Genomic DNA, 27,440 nt, shown 5'->3' with positions numbered 1-27,440 from the left:
CCTTGTTCCCTTGCCTTTGGTGATGTTTCTATGAAAGTTAGACTTTATTTTAAAACTATTACTCTGACTTTGGAGACATGGTAGAAGAAGGACATCAAGGCCCCTATAGGTGAGAGATAATGGCAGACAAAACTGGAGTGGTAAAGATTGAGTAGGGTGAGTGTTGGTGGGATTTTGGACATATTTTAAATGTAACTCTGCAGGATTTTTTAATGTATTATATATGAGATATCAAAAAAGATCAGGTTTGAAGATTATTCCTGATTCTGATATTCCTTTTATTCCCCTATTTTTGTTTCTTTTGCTACCACACTTGATTATAGATCTAAGGAATGTGTTTATGATATGGTAATAATTTTAAATACAAAATGGCACCAAATGTTTTCCTGTTGGTAACAAATTTTAATAAGGACCTATTATCAATAATGTGTACATTAAAAATAAAATGATTGTTTCTGTGTAATAAACTATTTCAAAACTTGGCAACCTAAAACAGTAATTTCTTTTTTTAGATTTATTCTTTTTTTTTTTTTTTAGAGAGAGAAAGAGAGAGAGCACGGCCAGGAGGGGCAAGGGAGAGTGAGAGAAAATCTTAAGCAGACTCTGCACTGAGCATGGAGTGCCCTACATAAGGCTCAATCTCACCACCCTGAGATCACCCTTGACCTGAGCCAAAACCAAGAGTCGGATGCTCAACCGACTCTGCCATCCAGGTGCCCCAAACAATAATTTCTTATTGTTGTTTATGATTCTCTAGGTTGTAAACATATCTAGACAGTTCTTATTTGGGGTCTTACAAGTGGGTGGAGAATAGAGTTATCTGAAGGCTCAAGTGGAGTAGATACAGGATAACTCCTTACAGACTACCTTGAGTTTTCTAACAGCATTTTCTCACAGTATTTTAGAGTAGTTAAGGTTGTTACATGACATCTGGCTTCACACATAGTGAATGTTCCAAGATGTGGAAGCTGCCAGGTCAATTATGGAAAAGACATAGAATTAGTGTTTTTGTATTCTTTGGTAAATACCCAGTAGTGTGTTTGCTGGATCATAGGATAGTTCTCTTTTTAACCTCTAGAGGAAACTCCGTGCTTTTTCCAGAGTGGCTGCACCACCAGTTAGCAGTCCCACAGTGCACAAGTGTTCCTTTTTCTCCACATCCTCTCCAACACCTTTTGTTTCTTGTATTTATTGATTTTAGCCATTCTGACAAGTGTAAGGTAATATTTCATTGTAGTTTTGATTTGGACTTACCTGATGGTAAGTGATGGTGAACATCTTTTCATGTCTCTTGACCATTCATATCTTCTTTGAAGAAATGTCTGTTCATGTCTTCTGCACATTTTTATTTGGATTATTTAGTTTTGGGATGTTGTTGAAGGCTACAATTTTAAGTTCAAGGTACGGTAGGATTGGTTTCCAGTGAGACTCTTTCCTTGGTTTGCAGATGGCCTTCTCATTGTTTTCGCATGGCCTTTCCTCTGTGGATGCACTTCCCTGTTATCTCTTCCTTTTCTTATGGGGATACCAGTCATATTAAACTAGGTCTCACCCAAATGGCCTCATTTTAACTTACTCACATTCTCAAAGACCTTATTTCTAAACATGGTTATATTCTGAGGTAACAGGAATTGGAACACTAACATGATCTTTGAAGGGTACCTGGGTGGTTCAGTTAATTAAGCATCTGCCTTCGGCTTAGGTCATGATCACAGGGTCCTGGAATCAAGCCCCACATCCATTGGTCTCCCTGCTCAGTGGGAAGCCTGCTTCTCCCTCTGCCTGCCTCTCCCTCTGTTTGTGTGTTCTCTCTGTCTGTCAAATAAATAAATAAAAATGTAAAAAAAAAAATGATGTGTGAATTTGGGAAGGACACAGTTTAGCCCATAATAGACAGACAAACTAAAGCCTGCTATGTTAACTCTTCTCTACATAAGGCCAACCTTGACTGAAGTGAAAGACAAATAAACTATCTTTTGAGGGGGAATGACAAAAATTTGCAGCAATCTTTAATCAACTACACTGAATAAAAATGATGTGTGGTAGTCTTTTATTAATCAGTTTTAGGCTCTATCAAATTCTGAGTCAGGTGTAAGGAGTTTGGGTTTGAGGGAATATAGAAGGAAATAGGAGATTTCCTTAAATGTTTATATATGTTCATCAGTGTACTTACTTGAATGTATTTTTCAATGCTGTTTTAATTTCCACTAAATTTGGCAAATTCACTTAAATGTCACTGTATTTGGATTAACTTATAGTCCTTAAAATCTTATGGTTGAGGATAGAATTATGGCTTTAAAAAATAGCTGACTAAATTCCTGATTATAAATACTGACAGTAAAATTTAAATTGAAATAGCAGCTACCAAACAATGCTGTCTATATTATGTTATACAAATATACTAAACAAGTATTATTTTATTTTAAAGTTTCCTTTAGCTCTGTCAAGATACATTTTAAATGATTACTATGCCTATCATTTGGCTTTTGCAGACCATATTATCGATATATGATGAATGGTCTAATATTAAGAAAAATTGTAATTTTATATTCTGATGAAATAAATTTTACGTAAATTAAAACCAAGACAAAGTTGGTCTAATTTCTAATTTTTCAGATGTACTAAACCTCAGGGGAAAAGATTTTAATGGGAAAAATAAGCAAATACTTTTATGTTGCATACTAGCCTCACATTACTGTCCAGATCTTTCTTACACACTGCCCAGATGATTTCAGGAAGACATGTACAAGGTATTGAATTTGTCCATATTAATACATGCTAAAAGTTATGTCATACCTCCCACCTCATCTCCAGTTCACATATCCATTTTATTTCTTGAATTTCAATCTCACTGAGTTTCTTTATTGTTGCATAGGTTGGTGCCTTAGATTTTTTGAGTTTTCCTAGTGGTACTGATAGAAGACTCTCCTTGTTAAAAGGCTTATTACAGCCTTACTTCAGAATATTGGGTCATATTCTGTCTGCTTACTGTAGTCAGAGTCCCTATGACATACTTAGTGGACAAATTTTACAAGCGTTTGTTAAAGTTGACCTTGGAAAATTGAATTCAGGGATCCACTTTCTCTATGGTTGAGTTAAACAGAACCCCAGAAAACTACCAGACAGATAGATTTGGATTATCTTTCATAATTTTCAAAAGTAGGGATTGTATAGGAAAAGCCTGAATTTAGAGTAGAGGTACAGAACTTGGAAGGATAGATAGAATTCAGGTACAGAACGTGGGAAGATATTTCTGGGTTTATTTACACATGTAAGACAAGATGTTGAACAACTGTCAGAAAATCCTAAAGCCAATAAAAGCCTTGAAAATCTGAAAAATAAAAACAACTTTATATTTCCCCCCAGGAAAATAACTTTTAAGAATCTGAGTCATTAATTACTTCAACTTTGGTTTGGGGATCCACCTCTGAGTGGTTTGGCATCAATGAAACATTTATTCTATCTGCCAACAAGGTGCCATTACAGTTTTATTTAGAAGCAGTTGAAGTCAACATGTAGTTGGTGTTATGTTCTTCAACAACTGTTGGTCCTGAATGTGTAGAAGACCTTGATAGAGGGTAATAACAGAGGTAGGAATCATTGCTGTGTACACCGGTATTAACAAGATCTCTTTTTACATCTATTCCAGATAGCAGACTCCGAATGGGTGTAAAATAAACACTATATTTAAGATAATGACATCATTATCAATGATAATTTAAGTAACTGATCTCATATATAGCACATGCGGCATGTATTTCTTACTCTTAATTGTTACCATTTCATATAGACTCTGGATCATAAACACTCACCCACTTTTGTTGTTTTTAAATATAATCTCTAACATTGCTTAAGAGTTTACCTGTAAGTGTGATGTGTACTCTAACATATTTTTCTTTAAATAAGAAATTAGCAATCCAGGTACAATTTGAAGACTATGATTTGTTATTAATATGCCTATTTGAGATGGACCATGAATATGAGAAGCTATTAGAAAGTAGGCTCAACCTGAATTTAGTTTATCTTGCAGTGACTTTCATCTGGTCTATCTTGGAATTGTCTACTTCTGTAACAAACAGTTTTAGAAGTTGAATGGTATCAATGTGCAGTTGCAACTGTAAAATAAAATGTTCATAGAATTAAGTACAATGAATTTTACCATATATCAAATAATTTAGACATTGTTGTATTTTCTTTGGTAACTATGTGAGATTGGAAAATATTAGACTTAAAAGGTTTTTAAAAATATTGGTCATCTATTGTTTTAATCATACAATGTAGTATTAAATAGCAATGCTGACAGATGAAATAAAATAAGTAAAATAAGCAAATACTTTGTTCTGAAGTTTTTTGTAACACAAATTGAGCATTTCTTCAGTGCAGTTTTCATACCACACATAAATAATTTTGCATAAATTCTATTATGTCTAACAATTGTTCAGGAAAAATAATGGTGGCACAAATTTAAAGTTGGATAATAATTATGAAAAATCAGAAAATTCTATTTACTCTTGCTCTAGTGAAGATAATAATGTAGATAAATGTATGGACATCACTTTAAATGCATTCCAGAGAGGTAAGGCAAGGTGCAAGTGTTTGCACAGAAACTTCCTTTTATCCTCTTGAATAGTGGCTGACTCATAGCCCAGAAAATCAGAAGGTAAACAATTGCCAGATGGATATATTAGACTCTAAATAACAGCCTAATACAAGTAATTGTGAAGATAAATGCAATTTGAATATTCTGAATACTGTTGATGTCAAGAGTCTCACCTAAGAAAATTGCTTTCCTTTAAGTTCCTGCATTATATTATCAATAGTCCCCTTATGCCTGTACTAGACTTGTCCTTTTCTGCAGGTAATCTCTTTTACTCTGGTAAATCTGATAGGAAAACTTCATGTCAGGAGTTGTGACAAACAGTTTTGAAGTTGGCTAAACCTGTTATATTAGAATTTTATTGCATGTATTTCTTATTAAGGGTAAAGGTTAATTTAGAGTAGTTAGGTTCTGCTTAATAACGAAGACTTTGGCAGCATTGCTTGAGCCTGAAAGTTTTCAAAAAGCTGAACAGAATTGTCAAAGCATAATTAAGGGTAGAGGAATTAAGCTCACTTTTCTCCCTTCTCTGTGAAGCAATAGAACCTGCGGCAGCAAAGCCAAGTAGAAAAATGGAGCCATGCCAGTTGCTGCACCATGATAAAGAGAGATTGGTCAGAATTTCTGGTAATAATGCCCACACGAATAAAACTGACAGTAGTCTATCCTCTTACTAACATTAGTCGTTTCTCTCCTTCTCTTTTCTTGCTCTTTCTGATAGGCCTTAGTCACTTGGTGATATTAACTCACTATTTTTGTCATCTATCACTATTTGTTACATTATTGAATGTGATGAGTCATTCAGAACAATTAACTAACATTCTTTGAGTTCCTGCTATATGTAAAAGCTTATGTAAAGGTATTAGCAGAAATACTTTACTCTGACTATAAAAAGCTACAGAAAATCATAATGCTGGTTGTATGGGGATATGGCCTGGAGAAGTGCGAAGTATTTCAAAAGGGTAAAGATGGAGTTGAGGAAAGGGAAGTGTCATGAGATCTGAGCCAAAGGAGAAGCAAGATCCAGGGTCCCAAGCTAGGCCCTGAGGGTCTAAAATTATAAATACTCAGTGGTGTGTTTCCCATGTGACCAAGTTGTTTGGTGTTAAGAATAGTATGTGCTTTATAAGGAACTTAGACTAATTCTGTAGGTACTGAGGTAGAAGAAGTAAGCAAGAGTTGTATCTTGGTCTTTATAGTACGTTGCTAGCACAACGTACTATAAACTAGGAAACTTATAAACGACAATTTATTTCTCACAGTTCTGGAGATTGGGAAGTCAAAGATCAAAGCACCAGCAGATTTAATGTCTGATGAGGGCCCATTTCTTAGGCAGCCATCTTTTGTCTCCTTTACCATGTCTCTATAAACTTACATGGTAAAAATGACAAGTGATCTCTCTGGGAACTCTTTTATCAGGAAATACTTTGCATTCATGAGGACTCTGGTCTTATGACCTAATCATCTTCCAAACATCCCACCTCCTATTACTGTCACATTTGGTGTGTTAGGATGTCAATATATGAAGTTTGGAGGGACACAAATATCAGACCATAGCAAGTTGAGTAAATAGTAAGATGCAAAATAAAGTTTATAGTGTTTCTTGAGCTGGATTTCCAAAGAATGGGTTCTGAACTTTATTTGAAATTTGTCAATTCCTAGACTATCAATTGGTACTAATCAAATATAAATTATAAGAAATAAGAATTTCATATCCTACAGTACACTGATTATGTACATCTATCCATGCCCCAATTGGGATGAAAATTGCTTATATTCATAGTGAAATAATAGAGTTTACAGGTGCTAGGCTATCAAAAATAAATACGAAGAGATCCATTCATTTATCTAATTGTTGTATCCTAAAAAGTTGTAGTTAGTGTATTGGTTTCATATTGCTGCTATAGCAAATTACCACAAATTTGATGGCTTAAAATAATTCACATTTAGTATGTTATTGCTCTGAAAATCAGAAATCAGAACTAGGTCTCCCTGGACTAAAATCAGTGTTGCCAGAGATGTGAGTTCCTTCTAGAAGCTCTAGGGCCTGATGCATTTACTTGCTCTTTTGGGATTCTAGAGTTTGCCTGCATTTCTTGTCTTGTTGCTTCCTTCCATCTTAAAACCCAGCAATGGCCTGTCAAATCTTTCTTATGCTGTACCACTCTAATTTATTTACTCTCTTTTCCAGTAGAAGAAGATGTTTGTAAATGCAGATATCATATTTGTAGTCTTTATATTCCCTATTTCAGTGCCTACTATAGAACTAGTATATAATAAAACAATAATAGATGAAATTAGTGAACTATTAAATGAATGGTAAAAAAAAAAAAGAAACTTCTAATTAAGACCACATTTTTTTCTCAAGTCTTTCATCCTGTTAAAATAAAGTTAATCATTTTGTTAAATTAACCATTGATAACCTGAAATACCTAACAAAGCCTATCAAGCTATACATGTAGTATCAGGCTACTAAATTTTCAGTAGCTTGTCCTCTTTTTCCCTACAACTCTAAGCCTAGCTAGACCAATCCTAGGTACAGATTATCCCTTATGAGAGTAACTTGGTACTAGAGAATTCAGTATTCTATTGCCCTTGTTTTTTAGGTTCTTATCTTGTGTTCTGAAAAATGTGGCTTCTGCACTGGCTGGTGTTTATCTGATAGCCAGTGTATAAAAGACAACTGCATTCTTGCCAATTGCCTATTTGGATTTCTAAATAGTACTTTTCCCGAGATTTTTCCATGGCCAGATGCTAGAAATTTTAGGTATAGACTCATTTCTCCAAATTGGAAATCTTGAATGCTGTCTACTTCTTTGGAGTATTAATCCTCAGTAAGCAGGGCCATAGTCTCATCTTACAGATAAAGAAGTTGAAGCTTAGAGCAGTTAAGAACTTAATTTGAGGACCTAGTGTTAATAAACAGCTCAGCTGGAACTCTAACTCGGGTTTTGTTTGTTTGTTTGAAATTCTAAAGACTGGTTTAACTACTATACTACAGAAAGTCTACAGTGCTTTTATTTTAAGCATGATTCTGATTGCTCATTGGTTTTATATAACCGAAAAGGGATAGAAATAGAACTAGAGGGGCACCTTGGTGGCTTAGTCAGCTAAGCATTGGCCCACGGCTCGGGTCATGATCTTAGCGTCCTGGGATGGAGCCCTGTGTTGGGCTCTCTGCTCTGCAGGGGGTCTAGTTCTCCCTGTCACTCTCCCTCTGTGTCCTCTCTCTCTGACTCTCTCAAATAAATAAATAAAATCTTTAAAAAAAAAGAAATAGAAGTAGAAATACAGAGAAAAGGAGAGAAAGATGAAAAGTGAAGAGAGAAAGGGAAAGGAATGGAAGGGAGAAAAGATGTAAGAAGGAATCCATCAATTCTTTAGGTTTATCATCTAATGAAATTATAATCCTACTAAGATTATATATGTCTTTTATTAGTAGACCAGATGATTTTGAACCATCTTTGGACTGAATGCCACATGGAATATTTTTCAGTTTTCATAGATTCAAGAATATAATTTGCTTTACATAATTTAAACAGAAGGAATTTTATTATAAGGTATTTGATAATTTTTCAAATTCCTTGGAAGGTCAGCACACTATTCTTGGATACACAGAGACAAAATCCCAGCAAAGATTCCTTTCTGGAAAGGATAGGGTATGCTGCCAGACCAAGAACATGAAAAGGAAAAGACAATGGACATGGGGTTTTCAGGATTTAATATGTAGTGGGGGTTTTTTGTTTGTTTGTTTGTTTGTTTTGGTTTTTGTGTTTTTGTTTTGATTTTTTTTTTTAAGAAAGAGAAAGAAAATGAGAATTTAAGAATTGGTGGTGTGTGCTTGGTTTGAGGTATTTTGTCATTAGGGAGATCAAGGTTATCTGAGAAGGGTGAGACAAGATCATGAAGACAAAGTTTATTCTAGTCTTCCCAAACATATAAAAAAATTTTTGACATCGAATACATTATTTTATTTTATTTTTAATTTTATTAACCTTTTGACCCCCTTTATCCATTTCTCTCACCCATTATCTCCTGCGTTTGGCAACCACTCATCTGTCCTCTGTATCTATGAGCTTAGTTTTGGAGTTTTTGCTTTTGTTTTATTTGTTTGTTTAGATTCCACATATAAGAAAGACCATACAGTATTTTCCTTTCTCTGTCTGACTTCTTTCACTTAGCATAATACCCTTGGGGTCCTGGGGTCCATTTATATTGTTACAAATGAAAGATTTCATTCTTTTTATGGCTGAATAATACTCCATTATGTGTGTGTATACATACAAATATATGTGTATATATATTTATATCCATATAAATATCAAATCTTTTTCATCCATTCATCCATTGAGGAACTTTGGTCATTTCTCTATCTTGGCTATTGTAAATGCTGCTGCCGTGAACATGGGAGTGCATATATATTTTTGACTTAGTATTTTCATTTGGGTGATAAATACCTAGAAGTGGAAGTGCTGGATCAAATGGTAGCTCTATTTTTAATTTTGTTAGGGAAACTTTATGCTGTTTTCCACAGGGACTGTACCAGTTTACATACCCAGTAACAGTGTACAAGGGCTCCCTTTTACCTACATCCTCATTAACACTTGTTATTTTTTGTCTTTTTTTAATACCCATTCTAACAGATGTGATGTGATATCTCATTGTGTTTTGAGCTGCATTTCCCTAATGCTTATTGATAGTGAAAATCTTTTCATGAACCTGTTGGTTATCTGTATGTCTTCTTTGGAAAAATGTCTATTCATTTTAATCTACTTGTTTTCAGTAAGGTGCGACCTTTCACAGTTGTACATGATGTCACTTTAATCCATCTAATATACTTTGGAAGACAATACACTTGTACCTTTTGCTAGGGAGAGAAGGAGAATTTGCCTGGCTGCATGGAATAGTGTCAGCCAATCCTCTGGTTGTCAGATCCATCTTCGTTCCCACTTTTACAGGTACATAGCTTTTCTATGGCCCCAAATAACAGTAGGATTGTTTAGAGATGGGGATGTGCACTACTGGCTCAAGTTTCAGATTTCTTGTTTCTTGGCTGCTTTCCAGTTTCCTTTTCCTGTCTCAGTGTGCTTAGGTTTTACAATAGACTTCTTACCTTAAAATTTACATTTTTTTTCTATTTTCTGTTTAAAAAATATTGATAGTTACATATATTTAGTTATATATATTTATTAACATACACAGAGTTTTCATGTTCATTTTTTTAAAAGAACTTGAAGTCTGTGTTAAAACCAAGCTGAATACGATATGTGTGGTTATAAAATCTAATAAATCATAAATATTTGACTTTATGTGAATATTGGTAAAGGGTAAGAGCAGATAATTTGTAGTTTGACAGGGCCAAATGGCAGTTAGCTTTATGAATTTTGTTTTAACTTTTTTTGTTTTAACTTTCTATCTTACACAGACTATATTCATTAATGCATAGGAGAGCCAGTTTAAAAAAAAATTGGAATTGTCTTTTCTTTGAAATATGTCTTAATAAAGCAGTCTATTAGGAAAGAATTGGAACTTCATGAATAATCATTTCTATATAATGGTAAATATCCTGGAACTAAGTTGTTTTTAACACTACTTAATTTAGTGCATGCAAAGATTTGATGAAAGCTTCAGTGAAGTTCTAAAAAATATGGGTATATAACCTCAGATAAGTGTATAGAAGGACTCACGTGTTCAAAATTGTCCCTGAGAGATGAGTATAAAGTACACATATAAAAAGTGAGACACATTTCCATAAGCCACATGGTTTAATATCATTACTTTCAGTCTAATAAGTTAATTTTAAAGCTTTAGTGACAAATATAGAATGAGATTTATTAATGTACACAAAATTCTGTTTTTCTGTGTATTCATTTTGTATAATTAGGTTATTAGCTTCATAATTTAACACATTTTTATGTGGTAAAAACAGTTTAACTATTAGCAGCTGCCTTTAAAATAACTTTACACTTATTCAGATTTAAATTACCTGTTGACTTGCGCAAGTAATTATAATTTTGTCCTAATACTGTGTAACATATGGTGTCTACATTCTTCTCAAGAGCTCCTTGAGGGGAAAAATAAAATACAGAAACATTAATATAAATAGCGATTTAAGGAACCAATGAAAATATGTACAAAGATTAATGGTAGTTAGTAGGATATTAAATAGTTGTTAAAGTATTTGAATTTGTCTTATTGGATTATTGACCTTATGAGATTGTATTTTCAATTTTTTTGCTAGCCATTGATTTTTTACATAATATATTCATTTTGAGTAATATGTTTTCTAAATTGAGGTTATATTTTTTTTATTACTGTTGAAATTTAAGCCACATATTCCTCTTTCTGATTTTTATTATTTATGTCTATATTTATGTCTGTTATTATTTTATGTCTGTATTTATATTTTAGACTTCAACACTTATGAGGCAGATAACCCAATATTTTTTAATTAAAAAGTATAAGACATAAAGTTTAGGACAATATTAAAAGTTATAAACACAGTCAAAATCCTAGTTATTTAGGTGTGATTTTAAAATGGGACATGCTCAATTGCACTGCTTGGTATTTACCCCAAAGATACAGATGTAGTGAAAAGAAGGGCCATCTGTACCCCAATGTTCATAGTAGCAATGGCCACAGTCACCAAACTGTGGAAAGAGCCAAGATGCCCTTCAGTGGACGAATGGATAAAGAAGATATGGTCCATATAGACAATAGCGTATTATGCCTCCATCAGAAAGGATGAATACCCAACTTTTTTATCAACATGGACGGGACTGGAGGAGATTATGCTGAGCAAAATAAGTCAAGCAGAGAGAGTCAATTATCATGTGGTTTCACTCACTTGTGGAGCATAAGGAATAACATGGAGGACATAGGGAGAAGGAGAGGAGAAGTGAGTCAGGGGAAATTGGAGGGTGGGACAAACCATGAGAGACTGTGGACTCTGAGAAACAAACTGAGGGTTTTGGAGGGGAGAGGGGTGAGGGGTTGGGTGAGCCTGGTGGTGGCTATTAAGAAGGGCACATAGTGCATGGAGCACTGGGTGTGGTGCATAAACAGGGAATCTTGGAACACTGAAAAAAATAAAATTAAATTAAAAAATAAAATAAAATGGGGCATGCTCAAGTGTTTGCTCAGAAGTTATCTGTGTAGAATGTTGTTCTGCTAAACCACAAAGTCTCTTTAAACTCATGGTTTATCTGAAAGGTAGTTATAGTACAGGGTTTAATTTCTTGAGTGCTTTAATGTGCTAGACAGATTTTTTTTTTAAAGATTTTATTTATTTATTTGGCAGGCAGAGATCACAAGTAGGCAGAGAGGCAGGCGCAGAGAGAGAGAGAGAGAGAGAAGAGGAAGCAGGCTCCCTGCCAAGCAGAGAGCCCGATGTGGGGCTCGATCCCAGTACCCTGGGATCATGACCTGAGCCGAAGGCAGAGGCTTTAACCCACTGAGCCACCCAGGCGCCCCTGCTAGACAGATTTTAACATGCTTACATATTTTTTCTCAGGAAAAACTCCATAAATTAGCCTAGACATTTTAGTCCATTTTTTATAAGAAGAAACTGAGTCTATCTTAATCTCACAAAACAAACTTGAGGGTTGCTGTGGGGAGGGGAGGGGGGCCGGGAGAGGCTGGTGGGGTTATGGACATTGGGGAGGGTATGTGCTATGGTGAGTGCTGTGAAGTATGTAAACCTGGCGACTCACAGACCTGTACCCCTGGGGCTCATAATACATTATATGTTTATAAAAAAAATAAAAAATTAAAATAAAAAAAATTTAGAAAAGACAAAAGAGATAAAATGTACATAGGGATTGCCTGGGGCTTAGAGTTAGAGATCTACTATAGAGTTAATATGAAGACATTTTTGGGGTGATGGAAGAATTCTAAATCTAGAATGTGGTAATGGTTATGCAGTTATATAAATTTACTAAGCATTAAATTTATACTTTATTAAAATGTACAAAAAAAGAAGAAACTGAGTCTAGAGTCTTTCATATTTCTAATACATCTCTAATAAATGGCAGAGCCAGACTGATTTCAAAACCCATGCTGGAAGCTACTATGCTATACTAAATATTGTACCCTGAGCTACATGCTATTGTCTGTCATCTATATTAATTGGCTGAAGATGGGGACTAGATCAGAGTACCTTTTATGACTGACCACTCAAAGGATGTTTTGACTAGATAATTCAGTATCATAAAAGAGCTTGTTATCGTAATTTCTATTAACAAGCTATGAAAAATACTTTTAAATACATCTAATAGCCTATAGTTCTTTCTCAACTGCAGTTAACTCCTCTGTTTCTGTGGAATAATTTATCACTCATTTTACCTTGGGATTTAAGGAAACTAATATCTTTTGAATTCCCAGGAGAGGAGTTTATTTCTTCTAACTTTATCTAGATTGCTCTTAGGGGTTCAGATAAATATGGGCCTATTTATCAAGTAATGTGTTAATCTACATCTGGATCAACATATGTAATAGTTACAATTTAAAAAAAAAAGATGCTCTAATTTCTAGGGAGTCATTTTTCAGATATTAGGGGCAGTTTTAACCCTAAGCGAGAAAGCTTCGGAGATTGATCTCAAATGATATTCACCAATATGTGAGGATGGAAATACTGTATTTTGTTAGGTCACAGTCCTCCCACCTGCTGACTTTCTTTGCTCTAGACACTCACTCCTGATTGATTTCATACCATATCTGACCTAATGCTTCCAAATTATTTTACCTCTATGCCAGACCTCTCTTGAGTTCCAGACTCATATACACAAATGCCTGCTGATTATCCCCACTTGGATATTTACCCAGATCTCCAAATAGACAAAACCATTCAGAACTTTTTATTCTTAGACTGTTTTATCCACGTCACTATGCTAAATCTATTCCTCTCTGGTTCTCTGTATTTCCTTCATAATTTCAATAAATAGTTTTGTTTACTCCTTCATTGTTGAGGCAAGAAAGAAAAAGGAAAGAAAAAGAATAGAATTACATACTTCATCCTTCTTATTACTTCCCCACACCCATTCCATCTTTAGCAATCAGCTGTGCTTTGGGATATAAGTATATCCCAGTTCTGCACATTTCTTCCTCTTATGCTATCATCACCATCATCATCTCTCACATAGGCTATCACAACCGTTTCTTATTGGTTTTCCTGTTTCCACTCTTGTCTTCCCTATAATCCATTTTCCACATAGAAGCCAGAGTTCTCTTTCTAAAATATAGATTAGTTTATGTCATCCTCCAGCTTAAAATGCTCCAGTCGTGTCCCATCAAACACAAGGTTAAAGTGAGACTACTTTCCAAGTTCTTTGTGCCTTATATGTTCTAGCCCATGATAGCTTTTCCAATCTCATCTCTGATTTCTCTTGAATGTTTTTTTTTTCTTGATTTGGCCTTGCTGACCTTCTTGTTGTTTGTCAAACATATCAAGTTCTCTACTTCTCAGATAGTTGCACTAACTTCTTCTTTTGTTTCCAGTTTTATTCTCTAGATTACCTTACGGCTCATTCTATCATTGAATTTAAGAATCTGTACCCTTGTTAGCTCATCAGAAGAGCCTTCCACAATCCTTCCTAAAAAAGCTTTCCTATTGCAACCCCTTTTCTTGCTTTATTTTTCTTCATGGCGTTTATTATTTTTCATAGCACAAAACCTTTGTCACCTGGCATGACACTGTATATGTGTATTTAAAGTCAGTTTTGCTTAGTAAAATAGAAACTCAACATGGACAGTCACCTACCCCATTGTTTCCTCAGTTCATGCAACAATGACTGGCACAGAACACCTATTTAATAAATATTCGTTAAATGAAAGACATATTGCTATTTCATGCTATATTTTATTTTAATACATATATTTATATGTATGTGATACACTCACATATTTAAATGCATATATGTATATAGATATGATATGCATAGGAGTGTTTTTATCATATTTTATGTTAGCAGAAATCTTGATAACATAATTTCCTATGATACTGAATTATCTAACCAAAACAACCTGTGCAGGGCCACAGATTTAATATAGCCCTTGTCTTTGTCCAATTAATACATGTTACCTAGAATTAGCCAGACAGTTGTGTATAATTCAATATGCAACCTGTAGTCCAGAAAAAAAGAGTTGAGTGCTTTAATTTGATGTAACCCATTTGGTGAGGTTATTTAACACTCACTTGTGTATCTTTCTTTCCCTTGACTACATCTAATATTTTTCTGACTTGAAACAATTGGTTAAAATTTTTGATACTTGTTTTTAATTAGAAATTGTATTCAGCTGCAAAAACAAAACAAAAAAAGAGAAAACACAATAACGGTGCTTTAAATTCTGTTGTATTTATTCTTATAAATAAAATAGGTCTGGAGGTGGCAGCACAGATGGGGTGAATAAGGCTGCTCATAGAAGTTGTGTGGGGCCCTGACTCCTATTATATCATTCTGTTCTGCTTTCCTTAACTCCACCTACTGTACCAAAGGCTACTTCATAGTCTAGTGGCATTGTATCTTCACAACAGTGTTCCAGGTAGTAGCAGGGAGGAAATGGGAAGGAGAAAGAGACATTCTTCCTAGTTGAGTTGGCTTCCTAATAAGGAGCCACTCTGGAAACACCACACAACACTTCTATTTATGTGTCATTGGCCAAGCTCACTGAAAAGAAAGCTGGAAAAATGTAATTTTTTAATTAGAAATGTTACCAGTGGGAGAACCTTCATTGTGTGAATGGAGGGTTCGGTCCTTGGATTCCCAGTGGAAGATTTATCTGGGGATCCTCACTTGAATAAAGACAGCCAGAAAGAAACTAGCAAAGCACAAAGCAGTTTCTTTCTGCCTTTCATTCTTTCTCTCTTTCTTTTTTTTCCCCCACAAAGCAGTTTCTTAAAGCAAAAGGACACTCTCAAGATGGGAGTGCAGTCAGGTTCCCTGAGGTGGAACTGACTCCTAGATTGTTTTGTGACTGTTTTGCGACTATTTGATATTTGTTGTGTGTCTCTGGACTGGGAGGAACTGTGATGTACAGTGGGGTGGTCTTCGATGGAGGCTGGTTCCAACCATTTTGGAGACTCTTTTGACTGGTTGTGAAGGGGAGTTTTTGACCTTCCAGGGTTTGTGCCTGAACCTTCATGGCAGCCTTTCTCCATGAGGTGGAAGGCTATCACCCCAATGCAAGTGCATTAAATTGAGTCCTGGGGGTCGGAGTGGAAGAGTAGAAGGCATGTTCTGTACCTGTGAGCTGTTGGTGTGTTAGTCCCAAGGTCTTGGAAGCCACAGTATCAGGATATTGTGCCCCCAGGCTTTTAATGTGACCCTATTTATCATTGTCCTTGCTTCAGCTCCTATATTTATCACTCCTCCCTCAAGGACTTGAGACTCTGCCTCTGGTCATTCCTTCCACTGCTGATATCTAGCTTTGGCCTAACAGAAACATTGCTATCCCAAATAACATCTGGGCTGTGTTGCTAGGTAGAAGAGGAAGTAGATATTGCTGAGCAAGTAACAAATCTATTTCAAACGTATCTGTTTCCTGTAGAAAGTATTGCAGTGTTATAGTTATTGACACATGTTTATTTTTCCATGTCTTCCTTATAAATCCCACCCCCTTATGTCACATTATTGTGCTCTTTCAGTAATTTGCCATCCCATCTAGCAGTGTGTTTTACACAAGAGTTAGTCAGGAAATACTTGTTAAATATAGATCACATGACTCAAACCTATTAGCTTGATTTCATTAGCACCTTATTCTGGCAGATGTGGAAATCCGGAGAAGCCTTGTCTCTTATGTTGTCTGCACTTCTACAGATATCTTAAAAATAAGAAAAATGAACACATTCTGTTTAGTACTGGGTTCTCACATAAATGGCCAAATTGCCTACTTAAATTTGAAAGAGAACACAACTGAGTTATCAACAGACTTTGGAAGAGAAGTATTAGCAGTGCAAACACCATTAACTGAGTTGTATGAAATAAAACAAACAACCTCCGAAACCTCCGAAAGTAATTTATAAATAAAAGAGCTATTAGTTACCTCAGTGAAGGTAAACACAGGAGGGGAAGATCCAACAATATTTGGTTTTTTGGTTAAATCTTATGCAGTGTGAAATTTGCATTTCTAAAATACATTTAACATTTTATTCAGAATATATTTTCCTTTTACCTAAAAGCAAGCTTTTAAAATGCATTAAGATAATATAAAAATGCTTACTTTCTTTCCAAATGCCAAATGCCATCTCCATGGTTTGTATAACTTTGTAATGGTATCATTAACATAGCACTCGTCTCTATGTTCAACTTCTCTACAAGCAGCTTATGATGTTTTTTAGGAATGATTCTTGAAAAATAGCATGTATCAAAATAACATGAGTTTTGTTTTGCTTTTCAACTTAAATTTTCTTAATTGAAGTTAGCTAATGATGTGGAAATGTTGAGGCTTGGAGGAAAAGGTCAAAAAGAATTCTTGCGATGTCTTTAGTGCAAAAAAGGTGGTTTTATTAAAGCACGGGGACAGGACCCATGGGACAGGACCCATGGGCAGAAATTGCTTCACTGGGTTTGTGAGGAGCGATTGATTATATTGTTTCAAGTTGGGAGGGGTTTAGAGATACCTTAAGTCTCTAAGGAATTGGGAGGGAAGATTTCAAGGACCTTGAGAGGGCTAGCTGCTCTGAGGAAAATGTCCTTTATTACTGTCTAATAGTCATGAAACCCTTCGGATGTATATCTGTGGGCCGTATGCATGGAGGATCACTGCTATTATATGTCGAAGGAAGCAGAGATAAGGAAGTTGACAAAGGAATTTTTATATGTGTAAGTAGACTTACAGGACCCTGGAGTTCAGGATAATGTTAAACTAAAATTGCCTTTTGCCTTTAGCAAAGTATTAACATTGAAGCAGTTGAGTTCTTAGAGGAAGGTCACTCTGCCTGTCTCAAGGACTTGTCAGTGGACTCTAGGAAGAAAATTTACTTTTTTATTTTGCCTTTGTTTCCTATATCAGCTTATATGATATTTTTAAGTGTCTAATTTTCTGAGCACTCGATAGATTTGTTTTATGACATTATGTAGTATTATTATCCAACTATCACTCATAGCTTTACATCATGTACCAAGTATTTTAAATTTTGAGATTCTTCTGATACACACTCCCATGAATTTTCTTAAAATTTTTTATAAAAATTGAAAAGATGGGGTCCCTGGGTGGCTCCGTTAGTTAAGTGTCTACTCTTGACTTCAACTCAGGTCATGATCTCAGGGTCCTGGTATTGGGCTACATCGAGCTCGACTATCAGTGGGGAATCTGCTTGAGGAATCTCTCTCTCCTTCTCCCTTGCTCCTCCCTCTACCCCATCCATACTCTCTCTCTCAAATAAATAAATAAATCTTTAACACTACAACAAAAAAGAGTTGAAAAGATATAAAAATTATGTTCCCAGTTCTCATATCAAATTTTGAACTGGTAAAGGACAAGAAATATACATAAAACATCCTCTGAAATGCTTAGCAAAGTGCCTTATATATTTCAGGTTTTCATTAAGTACCTACTGAATAAAAGTACTTCTTAAATTTCATTAAGTACTTCTTCAAAGTATAGCAGAACCTTAGGTTAAAATGTCGAAATAAGGAATACAGAGGATGCTTACATGTGTTTTTTCCACTGATATTAATATATTATTTAAACTAAAAATAAATTTACAGGTTCAGATTCAAACCCAGATAAAGAATTAAGTAAATTGAGGGTAACCTTTTTTTCTTCTATCCATTAAAAAAAATCATTTCCATTAATAAAAAGATTTACTATGGTTTGTTACTATTTTTTCTCACTCTTAAAAGGTGGGATGAGAAAGAAATAATAAAGCTGAGGTAGTGCTCCAGAATCTTGATCATTTGATCCAGGGAACTGAGGGGGCAAAGAAGTACCAGATTAAAAATTGGCAGAGAATCCACATGAAGTTGTTAATTAGGGAACTAGTTGTAAGGCGTACTCCAGATACATAGGCTGAAGACTGGCTTATGCTAAGGTAGTGAATTGAGAGTAGCTCCCATGTCTCATTGTGATGGTAAGGAAGAGTAAGGAACAAGACAGACCAATCTGGTGTCTGTTGGTTATGTGACCATGAGAATCACATTGAATACTTAATGCTTGGAGGGAATGGAAACTTGATGATATTTCAGACTATGGGATATGAATTTTCCCCATTTTGTCATGATCTCTTATTACCATTCTATATCTTCCCTTAATCTCTTTTTTCTTAAATCTTTTTTTTTTTTTTTGGTATATATTCAAACAACTTTTACCTTTCCCTAAACCATCTGTATGACCAAAGCTTAATCATCCTTCAAGTCCAAGACCAACTATCAGATTCTCTTAGTAATATTTCGAGACACCAACACTACCTTCTAAGTAGTGGTCTGTATCTTTCTTTCATGCTTATTCTTTCAAAAGGACCTCTTAAAATAATCTTAATTATAGTACCTATGACAGTGCATTAGAATAATTTATGTATTTCTCCATTAGACTGTAATTGATCTGATGGCAAGTATGTTGTCTTATTTATCTCAGAATCAGTTGTGTATAATGCATTGTCTACAGTGTCTAATCAATACCAGACTTTCAATAAATCTCACTGAATAGAAAGGATAACTATAAAGTTGCATCTAGTTTTTTAGAGCATTGGGGAAGAGAAAAAACAAATGGCTCAAGCTACTTCAGCAAAAGTGAGGATTTTATAAATAAAATAGGGGTTCAAGAAGGAAAAGAAATAGTTTCAGAAGCAAAATAACTGGAATTAGTGGTATGCTAGTATGTGTGTAATAATAACTCTTTAAAAAAAACTGATTTGTAGTATTTGCCAATTTCTGTGATATCATTGTTCTGCATGCCAGTTTCAAGCTACCAAGTCATTCAATGAGCTTGGAGTTGGGAAAAGATAAATACAGTCAGCTCTTGAAAATGGTACTAGACAACTCCAACAGAGAACTCATGGTGAAATGGAAAATCATCCTCCTTTTTAAGTACTCACTGTGATTCTCATCATCACATAATGGAACAGCCACCAGATTAGTCTGCTATGTTCCTTACTCCTCTTCTGTGCTGTTTTTCTTTATCTGCCTTTTCTCCTCTGCTATTTCTTAATTTCTCCCAATTTTCTTTAGTTTCTAGCAGTTATTTCTACTGGGAGGGCTTTTGTTGAGGATGGGCTTTTGTTGTCACATTAATTCCTAGCATGTCAGATCTTCTGTTCGCTGTGCTTCTTTGCTATCTATTATCTATTATCTTTTTTTTATTATTAACATATAATGTATTATTTTTTTCAGGGATACAGGTCTGTGATTCATCAGTCTTACACAATTCACGGTGCTTACCATAGCGCATACCCTCCCAGTGTCCATCACCCAGCCATCCCTTCCCTCCTACCTGCCTCCACTCCAGCAACTTCCAGTTTGTTTCCTGAGATTAAGAGTCTCTTATGGTTTGTCTGTCTCTGTGGTTTCATCCCTTTTCATTTTTTCTCTCCTCCCCTATGATCCTCTGCCTTGTTTCTCAAATTGCACATGTCAGTGAGGTCATAGGATAATTGTTTTTCTCTGATTGATTGATTAATTTCACTTAACATAATACACTGTATTAACTTCTCTTCTATAGACATTTGGAATGGTTGATATTCAGACTGTTCAGAGAAATTTTTATTGATTTGGCAAGTTGCTATCTAGTATAACATGCCAGAATTAATGCCCCCATTAACAGGTTCTCCTCATGTTTTTGCCCAAGGTCAGCTTTGGCTCCAAGTTTCTTCTACACACCAACACTCAGCTGTGGCTAGCATCACAGAATCACCTGACACAATAAAACAAAACCTGTAAATAAGAAATTTCTCAGAAACAACTATAGACTGGCAAGTACTCTGATGTTTTACTTTGTGTGTATAGCTTCCTATGAAAAGAGGGCAATAGGGTAGACTATAGATTTCTCAGGACAGAGGAGAGCATGTGCCACAATTTATAAATCCCTGTGATGTTAGTGTTTTCATATGCAAAAAATACTGTGGGTATAAGCTAATTTTATAGAAAAATTAGAATTTTCCTGTAAACTCAGTCTCATGATCATAACTAGTGGTTGCTTTTTCCTAAAATGTCTAGATACTACCTTTAAATTTAGGTCAAGCACAAAACCTGAGTTTATAGATTTCAGAAACATCTTAGGGAGGTGCATCTATGAGATACAAGCATTTTTAAACATTAAATACTGATATTCTTAATGTGTATATATCTTATATAATAGTGTATATATGTATTGCATATACATAAATGAATTAAATATGTATAGAGGAATTCCTGTATCTGTTCAGAAATAGAAAACCTATATCTGTATATAGAAAACAGATTTAATTATTTCAAGTCTACCTACCACCACTACACATAACCACAAATGTGTATTAGTAAAGAGAGCAATGATGAATAGATCAAGAGCAAAGTTACTAATTTCATAAAATTTACAAAATATAAGAAGTTTGACTTAAAGGTGCATTCCTATAGTTAAAATAGTCATAACATTACTTAAATATGGTATGAATTTTCTTTAAAATTATCATGTTTTAGTATTGTAAAAGATTATAGATGGAGTATAAATCTTTCACTAAGAAACTTTATAAATGTAGATTTTAGTTTCCCTATACAGAAAAAGTTCCAAGTTTAAAATAGTCTTTAAAGCAATCATTATTGGCTACTTAGAATAAGACATGTAGGATGTATAATGAGCAAATGAGCATAAGAGGTAATATATGCCACTCTGGGTTGAAAAGTAACTATAATTTCAAACAATAAATTATTTTTAGAATACATTCAAGTTAAGATATTATGTTCACTTACAATATGAATGCTGACTGTACATAATTCTATTCTTTTTTAACATGTGAATTAATACTACTATTAATAAGATCTTACCATTAACATCTAGTTGGGGCAGATATGAGCTCATTTCTATTTTCCTGTCATAAAAGATGTGCACTCTTCAGTAATTTGAATTTTTATCTTGTCATTTTGGGTCTTTTATAGCATTTACTATCATAGTTACAAAATTAAAATATTATTATCTATTAATATTTGAAGAATGGCAAAAAGTAAACTTGATAATACTATTTTGAATTCATTTAAGACATTGAGCATGTATTTTGTCTGCTTCGTTATTAACAAGTTATTGATAATAGCCAACTCATAAAAAAAAAACTAGTGTCCTTTCAATTTATGAAAAATATTTAGCCCAAACAAATGGAAATATTCTATCCTATGAAGGATTAAAATATTCTGGTGATTAAAAATAAAAGTTTCAGAAGAAGATCTAGTTTGAATCTTTGTTCTGTTTCTTGTTATGGGCTGGGGGTAAGTTTGTTTATGTATTCACTCACTTGTGAATGAGTTCTATGTCTGAAGTTATAAAAATAAACAAGGCAGACAAGGACTCTGCCCTCAGGAAACATTCTGTTTTTTTTTGGTTAATATAAACAGTGAACAAATACTCATGGTGTGATAGCAGAGAGGGACAGAACCACAGAAGTAAAGGATGGTGGGTGCTTAATCTCATTTCCAAATCAGAAAGGCCTGAAAAGAGTGGTGTGTAAGCTGACACTTGAAGGAAAAAGAAAATTAGCTGGATAGATCTAAATATATGAAATGACAAATAATAATACGTAATTTATAAGAGTCTGCAATATAAATTGAAATGACACATGTAAAGTCCCCAGCACAATTCCCTGTGCCATGGTAGATGTTGAATAAGTGGTAAGTGCTGCTGTTGTTACTGACTGTACATGCTCAGACTCTCCATGTGCACACTTGTAAAGTATCTTATGATTTCACCTACAACAGCAATTCGGTAATTATACCCTAACTCTTTATGTATCATTGTCTGTATATTAATATTATAAAGTCAATAGCAGTTTTATGTTACTCATCTTTGTATCTTTATCTGATCACACTGTTTGAGATTTAATGCATGCCTGATAAGTATTTTTTTAACAAGTAAGTACACAAATGAATGGAGAAAATCTGGCTTTTAGCCATCAATGGGAAAGTCAAATTTTAAAAAGAATCAACTGGTGAATAAATATAATTATGACCTACTACTTCCAGTCTTCTGGCCCTGTAGTTATCAGATGAGTATGTATAATTTCCAACTAATTATTCAACTATCCAAATGTCGTATCTTCAAGAAAGATTAATTTAAAACAATGATGACAATAATACACTGATTTTTGTCTATTGCATCTGAAGAAGGATATTTTTATGACTCAGTATCTATAAACATTATCTAAATTGGAACTGAATTGGAAAGGAGTCTAATGCAGAGCTTCCTTAAAAGCAGTGCCTTGACTCTGGGCAGCATTAAATAGCAGAATTAAAACAGAAGGTTCACTGATTTTTCCTTCCAGGTCTTGATAAGAATATCAGATTAGTGAGGAAGTAAATGTTACACTCTTGTAAACATTGTGAGAAGGAATGGCTCACACCAAGAGAAGACACAAAAGTATCAGTCATTTCATAAGAGGGCTGACCAACATGACCAAGAATAATCAAGAAATGGACAAATACCATATGATTTCACTTACATGGGAATCTAAAACAAGCAAAACAAATGAACAAACCAACAGAAATAGACTCATATGTACAAAGAACAGTTGCCAGGGAAAGGAGGGAGTGGTGAAATAGATGAAGGGGATTAAAAAGTACAAACTTAGAGTTATAAAGTAAGCAAGTCAATAGGGATAAAAAAATTACAGAATATGGAATATAGTCAACAATATTTTTGTTTGATTTCTTATAGTCAATAATACTGTAATAAATGTGTATGGTAACTACACTTACCAAGGTATAATGATTAATGAATGTATGAGTAATATATACAATTCTTGAATCACTATGTTGTACACCTGAAACTAATGTCATATTATATGTCACCTATACTTTAATTTTTAAGAAAAGGGGAAAAAAGAATTAATTAACCTGGCAAAGAATGCACAAGACCTCTACAGAAAAAAATGTAAAATCTCTATTATGTGATAAAAATATGAATAGAAAACACCATATGTTTTTTATGAAGAGAAATAGTAAAAATTTAAGTCCTCTGCAAATAAATATATAAAACCAATTCAAAGAAACAAAATTTAACTTAAAAAAGGAAAAGAAATGGTCAAATTATACTCAGATAATTTTCTAGAAGACTATGTTACTGATCTGGGCCCTTGGGCTTTCTAAGCAATAGAAATAGACTAGAGGCCAAAGGGGGATTCCAGGCAAGACTTTTATAGGCATGTATGTTCAAACACAGAGAAGACAGCACAAAGGAAAAATTCCTCCAGCTGACTTTCCAACGAGAGGTCAGAGAGTGCTTTAAAGAGACTTAAGAGGGAGAAGAGTGGGGCACCTGGGTGGTTCAATGGGTTAAGCCTCTGCCTTCAGCTCAGGTCATGATCTCAGGGTCCTGGGTTTGAGCCCCACATCAGGGTCTCTGCTCAGTGGAGAGCCTGCTTCCCCCTCTCTCTCTGCCTGTCTCTCTGCCTACTTGTGATCTCTGTCAAATAAATAAATAAAATCTTTTAAAAAGGGTGGGGGAGAGTGACATGTAAGCGTAGAGTTGGTATCTGTTGGTGCCTGTACACTTAGAGGGCCTGCTGCTTCACGTCTCACATGTTTAATTAGCATGTGAAATCTCCACTCCTAGGTATGGTTTTTAGTATTAAAAATGAAGGGAAACATCAATGAAAGGTCAACACTGGAGTCCACCTTGGCACAAACTGGTTTGGTCCAGTCTTCTGAGGTCTTCGAGGTCAGTAAGCATCTTGTTTCCACATTCCTACAAGATAGGCTACTCAAGAGGCATGGAGTTTCATGTATCAAGGAGCCCTGGATTTTGCTGTTAGGGTTGAAGGGACTTGAGTCCAGTTCCTGTTCTCTTTCAGATAGGGTATATAAAAACAAAGAGTAATTTCAAAAACTAGCTACATATGTTTCATGTTTTAAGGGGTAATTTTAATTACTTGAGAAATTTATTTGTGGTTTCTCCCCAGTATGACTCATTCTCTTTGCTCATCCAGGACTCCAGTCATTAGCCTCCTGCGTGACCACCTAGTACAGTCTTGTACATGTACATCCAATAAAAACAGTTCCATCTACACATCTACAATGTGGCCATAGGTATAATTTAAAAATAAAAATTTTATTTTGTCTCTCACCTCTGTAAACAATTTTAATGGATCTAACAGTAGTGTCTATGTAAAAACCCAAATCCTGTTATTTCAAACTAAAAGTAACCTACCGTATCATTTTTTATACTATAAAAAATGCTGTAGTAAGCTGAAAAATGTCTCCCATGTAGTCCTGATTATAACCTTTAGATGTTATCTTATTTGGAAAAAAAGACTCTCTGCAGATGTGATGAAATTAATGCTCTTGAAATGGGGAGATTATCCCAGTTTATCTGGGTGGATACTAAATGTAATTACAAATATAATTATGAGAGAGAGGCAGAAAAAGATTTGACACCAACAGAAGAGGCGGCAATGTGACAACAGAGGAAGAGATTGGGGTGAATCAGCTATTAGCCAAGTAATGTCAGCAACCACTAGAACCTGAAGGAAGCAAGCAATGGGTTCTCCCTAGAGCCTCCAGACAAAGTGTGGCCTTGTCACTACCTTGTTTTCAAACCAGGGATGCTGATTTGGGACATCTGGACTCCAGAACTGTGAAAGAATAAATTTCTGTTTTAATCCATCAAGTTTATAGTTACTTTGTGACAGTGGCCATAGGAAATACTTTTTTTTTTTTTTGTAAAACAAACAATAGAGTAATATATGTCATCTAGTAAGAGGAGTCAAATAATCTAAAATATTTCTATTCTGAGATAACTACATTTATTGACACATTTAGTGATTAATGTCGCAAACCTCTTAATTCATAATTCCATTAAATGTGTGAATCCTTAGATATATGTGCCATTTTATCAACCCTATCTGGAACTCAGCAAGCATTCAATCTGCAGACCTACGTCGTTCTTCAGCTGAGGGATTTTTTTCTTCATCTTATTTTTTATAAGTGATTCCATGGTCACTTTCTCTCTTCTGTCTCTTCCTTTTTTTCAGTCTGGAAATTCTGTTATTTTCTAGTTATGTCTCCTTGATTTATTTTCCAAATCTCTTATCTTTTTTGCCTAGTGATTTTCATTGCTTTCTTTTTTTTTTTCCCTTTCTTTCTTTGACTTATTTCCTTTACTTGATATTTTAGTCAATAAATCAGGTCTCAGGAGAAAAAAAAAAGTTTTTCCATTGCTTTTCCATTATAGTATGTTTATTTAGTTCTAGAAAGACTGCAGATGAGCCTCAGCCTGCTTAAATTTTATTACTGTTGTTCAAATTGTCATCTGCTTCTGCAGCAGTTTTATTTTGAAAAAGGCTGCAAATTATGGTTGTTTCTCTTCTAATTCCTTTCTCTGACAATGGGTTCCTTAGGTCTCATTGTTACTTTCCTTGGGTAGCTGAAGTTGTATCAGTCTAATGGGTAGTCAGGGATAAAGCAGTGGCCCTTGGGAGAGATTAAAAACTTCTTTACCTAGAACATATCCTCTTAGGTTAATACTGAACAGGATAGCCCTTCCTCCCTAAGTCTTTGCCGCCTTCCCAAGTGGTGCAAGAAATAAGAATTAAGTCTCCCCTGTTCATGAGACCAATATAACTCTCTTTCTGTCTACTGTCAGAATCTCCCCTCACTTCCTTGTGATTCCTCAAATGTTTTCTCACTTTCCTGGTACCTTCTAGTATCCTTAGCATTATCCTTTCAGGATGTTTAGGATTTTGTAAAGAGCCTCTGTTTCACATAGACTCTCCTTTAGATTAAGCCTAATTCCTTGCTTAGGATGAGAGTAGGAGGGAAAATATATGAAGAAAAAATCAGGCATTTCAATATTGCACTAATTTATCTTAGCTCACTAGATAACATGTTCCTGTAATATGCTCCTTCTACCACCTGATTATTTTTCAGAGCACCCACCGTACTTCCAGGATTTGTGTGAAGTCTAACATTCCAGATAGATTGTAATAATCAATGAGGGCAGACTTTAACTTAATACAAATTTATTTAATAGCCAAATGAGAAATATTTCAGGAGATAATGTCTCTAAACAAGGTGCATGTCTTTGTTTGTTTTTAATAGGATTAACTTCGATTGATAGAATATAAAAAGAATTAAAATCCAGAAAGTTGTTCATGTGCTATGGAGAAGAACCAGTATTGGTCTTTGAGTGTAAACATCATCATCACTAATAAAGCTGCATTTATGGAACACATGAAAAAATTAATTTTTCTTAGGTGTCTTATGCCTACAGAGACATCAATTCTCACTTAATGATGGTAGTACCTAAAGTATGGGCTGTATGGGGCATAATGGTAAGCCTTATTTTAACAGAAAGCAAAGCAGAGTAGCAGACCATAATATTTTCTCTCTAAGAATTATTTATAAAAGTTGAAGTGTAAAATTTTAAATATTAATTCTAATATTAACTGTACAACTGAAACCATTATTAAGTCACTTAAAAGAAGGATAAAGAAAATGTAATTTATGCCATTTGCAAAATTTTTTCTCAAGTAGAGAATTAGTTGAAAATCCCTAACCTGTGATTCCCTACAAAGTCACTTATAACTTGCTTATTAGTATCAGCTCATTGTCTCTTTTCTGCTGGACTGTGTAATTTCCAAATACTTTAATGAAGACATTGTACTGTTAATCAATATGTATTCCTTACTACCTGATAAACCAGCCAACCATTTTGTATATACAAAATAATTTTT

At 34.5% G+C, this 27,440-nt stretch overlaps 1 protein-coding gene across 4 annotated transcripts in view; it reads left to right on the top strand.

Moving 5' to 3' along the window:
* The window catches only part of CCSER1 (coiled-coil serine rich protein 1), a 728,492-nt gene that overhangs the window by 559,565 nt on the left and 141,487 nt on the right, over positions 1-27,440 (top strand). Inside the window, exon 8 of one of the 4 annotated variants that reach the window (XM_032861671.1) lies at positions 20,378-20,493. The exons of the other annotated variants lie outside the window; for them this stretch is intronic. Within the exon in view, the coding sequence (XP_032717562.1) occupies positions 20,378-20,455 (78 nt within the window). The 3' untranslated portion in view covers positions 20,456-20,493. Of the gene's footprint in view, positions 1-20,377; positions 20,494-27,440 lie in introns of those variants that run through there. 4 annotated transcript variants of the gene reach the window in all.

This window comes from Lontra canadensis, unplaced genomic scaffold (genome assembly GCF_010015895.1).
Source record: "Lontra canadensis isolate GAN:19392208 unplaced genomic scaffold, GSC_riverotter_1.0 scaffold1, whole genome shotgun sequence".
In the NCBI taxonomy this organism is placed as follows: domain Eukaryota; kingdom Metazoa; phylum Chordata; class Mammalia; order Carnivora; family Mustelidae; genus Lontra; species Lontra canadensis.
This window is presented reverse-complemented; position numbering and strand designations above follow the sequence as displayed.